At 37.3% G+C, this 12068-nt stretch overlaps 1 protein-coding gene across 2 annotated transcripts in view; it reads right to left on the reverse strand.

Moving 5' to 3' along the window:
* ADGRV1 (adhesion G protein-coupled receptor V1) overlaps positions 1–12068 on the reverse strand; it is a 751592-nt gene that overhangs the window by 135242 nt on the left and 604282 nt on the right. For both annotated transcript variants that reach the window (XM_072606175.1, XM_072606174.1), the window contains one exon: positions 2905–3026. In XM_072606175.1, coding sequence (XP_072462276.1) covers positions 2905–3026 — 122 coding nt within the window. The remainder of the gene's footprint in view (positions 1–2904; positions 3027–12068) is intronic.

Below are 12068 nucleotides of genomic sequence, written 5' to 3' on the forward strand. Positions count from 1 at the left end.
TTCATTATTTTTGCCCAAAAAAATCCCCCTAAATTGTATCACATAGTTGACTTGACCTGATTGGAACAACTGAACAGTATCAAAAACCTATATCAATGTGAGCTATTACCCCAGGTACCGTAGGACGATAAAGAGTCATTCTCAAGATCTTTCACAGAGACTATATTCTCAATAAGAGGCTTCTCCATCATCACAGATTTATTAAATGTCTGCTGTTCATAACAAGGAGAATATGGGCATTGTGGTGTATAGAGATATGAGGTAGACGAGTCAAAAGTCAGAAGTGCTTTAAAATAATATATATATCTACCAATCCAAAGAATTTTAACTGGGCTAGTCCATTAGGCAAATGCATAACTGTATTCATTAGGTTGTTTAAACTTACTACAGGAAAGTAATCAATAAGAATGTGAAGGCAGTTAGGTGCTACAGTGGATAGAAATGTTGGACTTGGAGTTGGAAAGACCTGAATTCGAATTCTGCCCCAGACACTAGCTATGTGACCCTGTGCAAATCACTTCCTCTCATTATGCCCCACTACCCTCATCTGTACAATTGGGATCATAATAGCACCTACCTCTCCAGCTTTTTGTGGAGATGAAATGGGGTAATTTTTACAAAATGCTTTGCAAACCTTAAAGAACTACATAAATGCTAGTTACTAAGATTATGATTATTAATAATAACGGTACTGAGTATTTTTCGAGGGAATGACCCTTCCTCATGTGTCATCTTTACAAAAACACATGCCCAAGTATCTCAAGACCCTTCTGATAGCAGAGTTCCTCATAGGGGCTCTGTGTTGCGAAAAATATACTCAGGTTGTAGGGGAGACTGAGACAAGGGTAGATTAAATGGCATACACAATGATGCCATAAGAATTGGTGAAGAATCCAGGAAAATAATTTCTACTCTTTGAGAAGCACTACTACCATTAAGTTACTTCCTACTGATCAATTTGTTAAAAAAGTATTTCACTTACTAGCATGTTTAGGAAATAACTTTCTTGTTCCATATGCAAATCAAATAATTTCTCAGTTATTTCTTTTTTATCAAAATGAGAATTTTTTAAAAAAGTGTTGCTTTTTAGGTTGCATTCTTAATCACTGAGCACTCTGAAAGGGTTTAATGTTGAGATTATATTGAGGTAAAATATATGAACATTTATTGATTATATTAAGTGCAAGGTTTACTATGCCTGAAGACGCTTAATGAATCTTACTCAACCTTGTTTGTGCTATTAATTTTTATGAATACAACATTTACATACACGGTTTGCAACGTATTTTAACTTGTATACATGTGCTTATTATATGTTCACTGGTGTCCTGGATTTTGGCTAAAGTGGTCAAATTTCTAGATATTTTAATTATAAGGTCTCCAAAGGAGAGAGTTTGTTTTCTATTTTAATGTCACATAAATTATTTAGAGCTGAAAGACAAATTAGAGGTCATCTAGTCTAAATCTCACATTTTCCAGAAGACCCTGAGAGGTGCAGTGATTTATTCAATGTCAAACAGGTAATTAGAGACCAGTCAGAATTAGAACTCAAGGCTTCCCACCCAGAAATATGTTCTCCTTTCTCTCTTTGCACACTCTAGTACAGAGCTCTACACAGAGATAACCAATAAATACTGGTATGTCTGATCTACATATATAATTAATATTGACATATTTGATCTTCAAGGATGTTTGGTCAGAAACCAATTTTACTTTTTTCTAAACTTGTTCACCTGTCTGAAATCTTTCCTTTTCCCAATTTCATGTTATACTATTTTTGGGTTACTTTATATAAGCCAACAGAATGAACAACACAATTGAGAACTGGTCTGGACCAGTGGGAAGAACAGGGGGTTTGGAATCTTAGGGCTGGGTTTTCAATCTTGGATCTGACACTTACTGTTTGTGTGACACTGGATAAGCCACCTTTCTGGGCCTCAAGAGATTCATTAATAATATAAGAATATTAGACAAATTAATCTCTAATTATCCTTCCAGTTCTAAATCTATGATCTCGGTTCTTCCCTTGACAATCAGTCTCAAGCCTGGGCTCGAGTCATACTGTGACCCTAAATGGGTACTGTGGTGTTTTATGTACCAGTGTGATAACTATATTGTGCAACATCAGACTCTTCCAAAGATGCGATCGTTCAAGGAATTACAACCTAGAACAGATTTTTCCACTTTATTAATCTAAGAGAAATGTCTTCATTTGTTCCATTTGTTCATTTCAGTGCACAATTTATTTCCCATTTAGTAAGAGTAACAAAAAAGGATAGCTTTAGTTCCTGCTATGGTTATATAATTCCTAGTTATATTTTCCAAGCACAGTCATGAGACCAATTTAAGTCCCTGAGTTGCAGCGTTTCAGAAAGTGAAGGATGTCAATCATTTTCCACATTGGCCCAGCAGAATTTCATGGCATTCACACTGTCAGGCTTTGAAACAGACCACCTTTAACACCATGGGCATTTTTCATTCTTCAACATATTTATGTTCTTGGGTATTAAAGGCAGAATTTTCAGTCCTGATATATGAGTACATGCACAGGATCTATGCTATTTGTCCTCACTAACTTCTATAAACATAAAATCACGTCCTATATTGTGAGCTAGACTGAAGTGAAAAAGATCCTATAAAAATGGTAAAAATTTCTATTGCAGTTTTGAGGGGAGGGTACCAAAATGCAATATATTTCCCCATGTAAAGAACAGTTTGGGTTTCAATATACATTTCAAATATTTAAGATTTTCCTCCTAGTGGGTCTCCTGTATGACATCATGCTAGCACAAACTCACCTGCATCTGCCACTTGACATATTTCAATGAAACTATCAAGTCTCAAGTTCATTATCTAGTCATGGATGAATATATTTTCCCGAACAGGACAAAGATTGAGTCTTACCTGCAGGCTGTTAAAAATGACGAAGAGGACCAGCATCCAGAGGTGTCTATAAGCCATGTGTAGTCCTCCCCAAAGCCACGTAATGGAAATCAGAGCAAACAGGTATAAAACCAGTGGGATTTCTAGAAATAAGAAAAAGTTTCAAAATATTGACTATCTACAGAGATTCTGTGTTGGTCCCTTCCCTGTGACATTGTGGAAATGTATTAAGAATAATAATGGAAGAGAAATATGGAAGTCCCATTCCTGTGCCCAGTGGTGATAAGAGGCATCTTTGCACATGGGTGTGTGAATAGGTGAGCAGGACGTGCAAAGACGGGAGCTGTTCCTCTCCTAGACTACCACCTGCTGGACTATTCACAAAACACCATCGACATTTAACTAGAATGAAAATACATTCCCACCCAACTGGAAGAGCGATTCTCCAACAGGCTCAGAAACCAGACAGATAACTGGCATCCAGATGCAAGGCCCTCTCCCGCTTGCCAGGGTGATGTGGGAACAGAAATAAAAATGAGATAAAAGATTTGCTTCCATTAGGAAAAAAATAATACCAAACCTTTCGTCTACTTTTCTATTTAAGGAGAACTGAAGCTGGGAATAAAGCTAAGCACTTGAAGTGGAAATTATTTAAATACACTGCCCTATATGTTTACCAACATATTTTTAAGTATCCTTCATTCCAGCATATTTTCAGTGCAAATTTCCCTTTTTTTCTTTTCTTTTCCTTTCTCTTCTTTACAGGTGTTTTAAGCTTAAAAGGGGGGCATGTTTAATATTCATTTGGTAGATCACATAAGACTTAGAAAAGGTAGCAGATCTCTGTAAAATGAGGGACTTGAATTAACTGATATCTCTGAACCTTCTAGTTTTAAATCTGTGGCCCTATGAACTTAGCACTGATGAACAAAAGTTCTTTCCTGCACTGAAATGTCAGTCGAATGGACTCTGAAACTGGCAATTCTCTGGACAGACCTCAAAGTCCACATCTACCCATATCTTTGAGTTCAACTTAGAGCCATATGTGCTGTTATTGATGCAACTTTAGAATATCTGAGAAGCAAAGGAATTTATAGGAAAATGAGACTAAATGAGGATGGTGTCTCTTTCTGGGAATTACTGATGTTGCTTTTCTGGTTTGTGATTTTCATTTTAAAAATAATTTAAGAGTCATATAAGCAAAACACAATACAATTAAAGGAGCACATGGTCATGGCTCCCTTATGGAAGGGCTAGAAATAAAATATGTAGAGATAGCTAATTGTCATGGAGATTTGCTTTTAGTAAAAATAAGTACCTTTCACTAAAAGGACTACATACATCTGCTTTTACTTATGGAAAAATAACCAAAGTCTGGAAAAATGCCCAAACCATGGACAAATAATTTGCCAAAATTGGTCCAACATTTGTGCATTGAATTTGTAGATTGCAAACTTTGTACCCACTATGCACACACGAAGTTCTATTTATGTCTCTGTACATAGTACAAAGGGACATGTACATTTTTGTATGAATAAACAGGGCAACTATCTTTGAAAATCTGGTCCCTTTGCCTCTATGAATGCCTAGAACAAAGTACAAGGAAATCAGGTACTGGGAAAGTCCTACTGGGTCAGACGACATCATAGAGTGGCACTTATTAGCAACACCCATGTTATTTTGGTATTCTGCCATAGTAATGACTTCATTTTTCAGAATAGAACCACTGGAATGAAGAAAAGTGAAACAGACACCTAGTTTTCCAGTCATAAACAGCTCAATATACCAAATTACAGTGCCAAAACTAGTTCTCCAAGGGTGCAAAATAAGTGATTAAGAGTGAATTGATTTCAAGTGGGATCTGTTCATACCTTCTTAATCTCTGCAGAATAAAACAAACCTGACTGATTTCAAAGGACTTTGAAAGTAGGAAATGCAGTAAGTGAGAGTAAAGTGGGTTTGGAGAGTAGATAAATAGTGTATTCATTTAATGAAAATGATCAAGCTTTATTATTATTAGGATTATAGAATTTAGAGCTAGAAAAGCGACCTCGGAGAGCATCTAGTTCAACTGAATATATACTTTGATTTGAAGTCTCTCCCTTGATAGAATGTAGGTTCCCTGAGGACAGGAGTGGCTTCATTTTTTGTCTTTGTATGCCCAGTGCCCAGCAGAGCCCCTGGTATACCTTAGATACTTGATAAATCCTGACTGAATTGTTGACAGGAACCTGAGGCCCAGAGAACTTAAGTAAATTTCTCATACTCTCCGAAGTAGCAGAAGGACTATTGGGATCCTGGTTTGTATCCAGTGCTCTTTACTTCCGTTAAAGCAAGCATTTCAAAATAACTGAACTACCAAGAATAAGTTTCCTATTAGGTTTAAACTTTAGCATTCAGCAATTTGGGTGTTTATAGTCTTGCAAAGGTAGAAATGATATTGTAAAATGCTATGACTTTTTAAAAAATTCATCAATCTAGAGTAGTATCGGCAAAGTAGATCACTGACTAGCAATACCTCAAATCAATCTACTAATGATCATTTAAAATAACAGGAAAGAATAACATATTTGCGTGAGATATGGTAGTGGGCTAGGAAATAAAGCTGCCTACATAACAACCATGTCAAGAAAGCCCAACCTGGATCCTTTTTAGGAAGGTAATTTTTAAAATGTCTAGTAATGAAATTAAACAAAGCAAAATGTTATCTTGGATAGGTGCCTACCTTAAATGAGTCATTCATGAGAAAAAACTGGCTTTCAAAGGTGGTAACAAACACAATTAATTTCTTAAAACTTGCAAAGAAATTCTAATTTCTCACAAGATTTACATGTTAAACTTACATGTAAGAAGGAAAAACTGAATTGGTATCATTTATTTCTACTGTATTTAAGAGAGAGAATAGATGTATTTTTGAGTTGGCAAATAGGGACAGAACTGCATTCATTGCATTTTTAGAGAGTCTAGGGCAGCATTGTATCTTCCCTCCAATTGTAAGCCGTATTATTTTATGCCACTGACACTAGTATGGGGATGACACCCTGTTGAAGTGAGCATGAAGTTCAGCTTGTGTTTACTATCCTTTCTAAAACTTGTTTTAATTTTACCCCTTTGGCCTTATAGAGTTCAAACAATTGGGAGGATGTTGCAGAGGCACTCTCTTCAAAGTAAAATAGGAGAACCCAACCTGAGTCCCTGAGGACACAAGATGTAGGGCTTCAAGATAAAGAGGGGGAACGAATGTGGAGGGGTGTGGGCTGTGGTTCCTTCATTGTGAAATTAACAGCATTTAGCAATAGTCGTTTCAGGGTGCTGTGATTTCTTGATAAGAAAGTACTTATTGTGTTTCTGGGCCAGCAAGCTTTCTCAACAAGATTTAAGTATTTAATCAAGTTCTGAATAAACAAGGTGTAGTCACCTACCTATGTACTCCAGACAAAGAAAAACAAGACCCAGATTTCAGAGAAATACCAAAGCAGCATCAGGATGGGAACACACAAAGGCAACATGGGAGAATGACAGTCTCTGCAAAGTCTTCCAAGGAGAACCCAAAGGCCCAATATCAAAGTTATGAGATCCAGCCAAGGTTTCTTTAGCTAGTTCAAATTTCAGAATTTTTATTTTCATTGTCCTAGAGTCTCTGCAAGCATAAGCAGAAGTTGGTCACTCTGCTTGCTCTCATCTCCATCAAAAATCTCACTGACTTGTCTTCACAAGTTCTATCTTCACAATATTATGTCTCACAAATCTTTTGCAGGGGCTCATCTATTCCTACACCACTCTGAATCTGTTTTGGGAAGAACTCCTGTTTCTAATGTAATCCTGGCCCTGATGAAAGCTTGAATTACCCAGTTAGAGGAATTCTGGGCATTAGTAGTTCAGCATTAAAGGAAAGGTAGTTAGTTAGAAGTTAGTTCGGCTTATACTGTTTAATTTTCATTCTCAAAGGTCTATTTCTGATTCAAATCCAAACCGTAAGAGCACAAGCCCTTAAACTGCCTAAGAGGGTCCACTGAAGCAAAGAATGAACCTGGCATATCCAGGAGGAGACAGGTAGGTGGCACAGTGGATAAAGCTCTGGGCCTGGAGTTGGGAAGACCTGACTTCATATCTGGTCTCAGACACTGACTAGCTACACATGAACCTGGGCAATATCACTTAATCTCTACTTTAATCCACTGGAGAAGGAAATGGCAAACCACTTCAGCATCCTTGCCAAGAAAAGCCCATGGACAATATGGCTGATAGGGTTATGAAGAGTCAGGCAAAGTTGAATGACTGCAGAACAATAATAGGTTATCTAATCTTAAACAGAATTCTCTCAGTTTATCTAAGGTTTCCAGTGGCATTAGTTTGAAACTTGTACCATTTTGAGGATTCAATTCTCTTCTAAAATAGATTCAGACTAAACCCAAAGGGCCTAAATTCAGGGGCAGGAAACTGAGTCAAAAACAGGTCCCAAAGATACCAAATGCTATAGAGCCACAATGACCCAGGGGAAATCCAGAGCTCACCTTGTCCTAGGGGTGATTGAGGAACAGGTCAATAACCTAGGGGAAACCCAGAGCTAACTTGGCCCTAAGGATGATTCAGGAACAGGCTGGATTTCCTAGTGTAGGTTACATGATAAAAAGATCCAGGTAGGTCTCTTTCAAGTCTGAATCTGCAGAGGCCAAGAAGCAAGCCAGCACTGGCACAGTCTGGGTATGGTTTCTGTGGGCGAAGGGTAGGGAATGTAGGGCAGATTCTCAGTTGGAGTCACTCAATCCACTGAAAACATAAATAGCCGTATGGACTCCCAGTGGTTCCACTGCATGGTGTAAGGAAAACTTGTGTGGGTGTTATATCTGACTGTGACTTATTAGAATGAAATGTCAGATTAATATAGTGCAAGCCTAGGATTATGGTCTCATCTTGAAATGGCTAGATGTAATTTTCAATTTACAAGCTATAATTTTGTGTCTAAGGAGGATAACTGAGTTAGCTGAGACATACCCACATGGGTCTTCCATTAACTGTTATTAGAGCAATTCTATTTGAACCACATACTTCAAGCCTGCCAGCTAATATCCTCTGGAGGGGGCCAAAGAAATCTGGAGCTTCCAAGAAAAGTCAAATGTTCTGTTTCTTCAAATGAGAGAAAACATCCCATAAAGGTTGGAAGGAATGATCTTCTTTTATATTCATGGCCAGTTTTTGGGATACCAGGTTTCATATAATGTCATTATGAGGAGAGCTGTCAGAAAAATCTGGGTCTTTAAAGGCCCAGATGAAGTCAACCAGCAACTGAATGCTGGTTTAATAGCTTTTGCTCAGATTGCTGGCTACTCAGAAGTCAGAGGGATGAACACTCATCTGCATACAGACATGCTCAGACACCAAACTGGGCCGATTTTCAGCACACTGCATAGCTTTTGTAATACAGGGAAAATTCAGAATGCATCTTTTAACATGCCTACAGCCATATTTAGAATCCCTCTTGGATGTCCTAATCAGAAAAGGAGGCTTTCTCTGCATCTGACCAGAGATTAATCAGTGAGTTATGCTTAAGAAGCAGTTTTCATAAAAGCACCACACTGCACGTTGCAGTCATTGAAATGAAAGGGCTTCTCAATAAAAGTCCAAGTTAATAATGCTAAATGTATCAAATTATATTTGTTCAAAGTCTTAGAAAAATTAACACAGAAAAAGAAAAGAATTCTAGAGGCAATTACTTTTAAGTTAGCAAGTTGAGAGGTCTGAGGACTTATTTCTAGGGAAACACCATCTTAACAATGCTTCTCTAGGAATTTCTCCTGTCCAGCAATCAGCCTTACGAACATTGCAGAACATTTTCCCCAGGGAGATGGCAGCTCAGTTTTTTGTTTTTATTTTTGTTTTCATTTCTGCAGTGATTGTTAACAGCCTTTGAATTACTGAAAACTTTGCAAAGTCCAAATAAATGATGGGCACTGGTTTGTTGTCACCATGCCTATCGATAGCCACGATGCTAGGGTATCACTGAAGCAAGGCTTGAAAATCCATTACCACTCCCCTAACAGGAAACAGGCTAATGACTCAAACTTTCTGTTGCTTAACATCTATACTTGTAAACTGGGAGAAAAAAAAGAACAATACCTCACAGTATTATGTTCACAATTACCTAACTAAAGTGACCACAGAGTACCTGGAAATCAACAGTATTGTATAAATGAATATTACTCTGCATTGAATGTATGGCATAGTACCTTAAGGACATAGCGTAGAATTTCAGATATATATGACAACTGTCGACCTTCTCTTCCCTTTAAGAAAAGAGGAGGAATTTAAATATGGTAAGGTTTTTAAGAAACTCTCAGACTTAAAAAAAAGTTAAGTGTGGTGGAATCCCCAGACTGAAGGGGGATTCTACACTAATTGTGTAGAAATTTACATCTAAGAAGGGGATGTGAGAAGAAGAGATATAGTCCCAAATTATATTTAACTTCATTAACAATATTTGTATTTCTGTGGTAAAATTAATTAAGTCAATTGCTACAGTTTTCTGGGTGTATGTGTTCGGTGCAAGAACAAATTTACAGCTTAAAATTTCCTGAGCCCATTAATTTGGGGGTTTTCCTCCTTTCACTTATATGAGGAATGTAAATTGTTACAGTTTATGTTGGTTCCCAGGTGTTGTAAGATTAGCAAATGTTAAAACAGTTTCCATAGCTCATTTACGCCCAAGGCTTCCAAACTGGATGTTACTACATGTTTTTCGAATGATGGAGGTCATGCAGTTATAAAGGGTTATAAAGTACACTACCAGAACAAAGCAGCTTCAAAACAGTAAGGGCTGGATTTGTGAATAATCTGGCATTAGGGAGGAGGGAGAAAATAACCCAAACTACCAACTGGGTTTAGAAGTCAGTGAATTTGGGGATCAGATATATTTTCTTTTCAATTACCTGTCAAACTTCAGTCACACTGATTTATCCCAAATCTTTATAGGAATGAACAATAGTGTTTTAAATGACCACTAATCACCTCTAGTCTTCCTTATGATCTAAATCTACTTTCTCCTGAAGGCAACATATCCTAATTATAAAATCACAGTATTTGCTCTCTTGAGGGTTATTTATTTACACTGTACTTTTCATTTGGCTCTGTCAAAGCTCATTAAAAAAAGATCTGCTTAAATATGACCTCTCCCAGTCAATAGAAACATTTATACTAAGGGCAGGCAAACAGGTTTGGAGAAAAAAAATTAGAATCAGGTCAATCTTTGTTATTAATGTCTGACAAAAAAAATCACCCTTTCAAGGACTTAAATTCATTCATAAAAGAAGTGGTATATTATAAAAAGTCTATTTCTGCCTCTGAACTTTGAAAACGTATATACTACACAGACCATTATAAACTACCAAAAAAACTAGGCAGCCTGGTGGTGTGGTGGATAGAACGTTGGGTCTGGAGTCAGGAAGACTTGAATTCAAATACTGTCTCAGACGCTTACTAGCTCTATGACTCGAGACAAATGATTTAAACTCTGTCTACTTTACTTTCTTTAACTGTAAAATAGAGACAATGATAGCACCTACTTGATAGGGTTGTTGTAAGAATCAATTTAATATTTGTAAACCACTTAGCACAGTGCTTAGTGCAGAGTAAGTGCTTCATAAAGGTGTGTTCTCTTTCCCTTCCCCAATATGGTCCTAGAGAGTGAGAGAATTCTAGATCTTTAAAAGAATTTATGATTAAATCTATAATATCTTTTGGGCAGTTAGGTGGCACAGTGGATGAGTACTGACCTTGGAATCAGGAAGATTCATCTTCCTGAGTTCAAATTCAGTCTCAGCCATTGACCAGCTATGTGATTCTGGGCAAGTCACTTGACCCTGTTTGCCTCAGTTTCCTTATCTATAAAATGAGCTGAAGAAGGAAATGGTGAACCACTTCAGTCTCTCTGCCAAGAAAACCCCAAATGAGGTCATGAAAATTCAGACACAACCAAGGAAATACTGAATGAAGTAACATCTTCTATTTTTATTTCCCATTACATATTTTCAGAGTAGTGGTTAAGTCTACTGCCTCAGTTTCTGGATCTTCTTTTACCTGTAGGTTCCCACAGTGTGTGTTTGTGGGGTGAATGGTCCTCAGAGTCATGCAAGTCCTGACCTTTGCCACCCTGGGTAAAATTTCTTTGCTTTTTTAAGCCTGAGGTTTTTCATCTGTGAGATAAAGGGGATGGACCAAGTGATCTCTAAGATTCTTCCCAGCTCTAACAGTACAAGTCTAAGCAATATCATCTAAAGAAATCCTTGACTTGCCAGATGCTCCATTTCATTAAAACATCATACTACAAACTACCATTTGTGATTATGCACACTTTGAAGTGTGTCTCCAAGGTAATAAAGTGTACCTATGGACACTAAAGCCGAAATCAGCAGAGAATCCAAACTTGGAAGATAGGCAATGAAAAATAGGCAATAGTCTTTCAAAATCAAAATCTTATTCAAACAGTAGAATTTAGAATTTGGGAGATTAAATTTCAGTCTCACAGCCTGCATTATTATAACATGATCCCCATTCTGTCACCAGACCATAAGAGTCAATCTCTTAAGAAAAAAAGCCAACACAGGGTTGTTTATGATAATGCCATAAAGAACTTTAGAGATAATACAGTCATCACAAGCTAGTCTCTCTCCTAACTTGTGTGGTTCTTCAAAATGTTAACCAAAACAAAACAAAAAACCCAAACCCTCAAGTACCCAATTTTATATCTCATGATTCAGATATATGTATGTTAGTAGGAATAGATGACTTCAGTCACCTGTAGAAAGTTTCAGCTGGGTGGCAGAAATAGGCATAAATAAACACTTTAGGTAAAAGTAATGGCTTGTCTTGTGGTGCATTCAAGGGTGAATGAAGAATGTGAAGAGGAGTTAAATCAACGTGGAGTTTAGGAGTAAGAGCACAAGACTTCGAGCTTAGATTCTCAGTGGAGCTCCTTTCACAGGAGCTGAAGGAAGACAGCTCATAGCTCAGAAAACTCATTGTCAGGGCAAGAACAGCATTTCTTTCTTCAGTCTTGCAAGATAGTAAAGTTACTTGTCTAACTAATGCCAATAGTGAATGAAAGTTCTGCCATGCTAGTTACATGGTGCAGTGGAAAGAGTGCGCTATGTGGACTCAAAATGACCTGGGTTAGTCCTGTTTCCCACTGG

Source organism: Notamacropus eugenii, chromosome 4 (genome assembly GCF_028372415.1).
Source record: "Notamacropus eugenii isolate mMacEug1 chromosome 4, mMacEug1.pri_v2, whole genome shotgun sequence".
NCBI lineage: Eukaryota > Metazoa > Chordata > Mammalia > Diprotodontia > Macropodidae > Notamacropus > Notamacropus eugenii.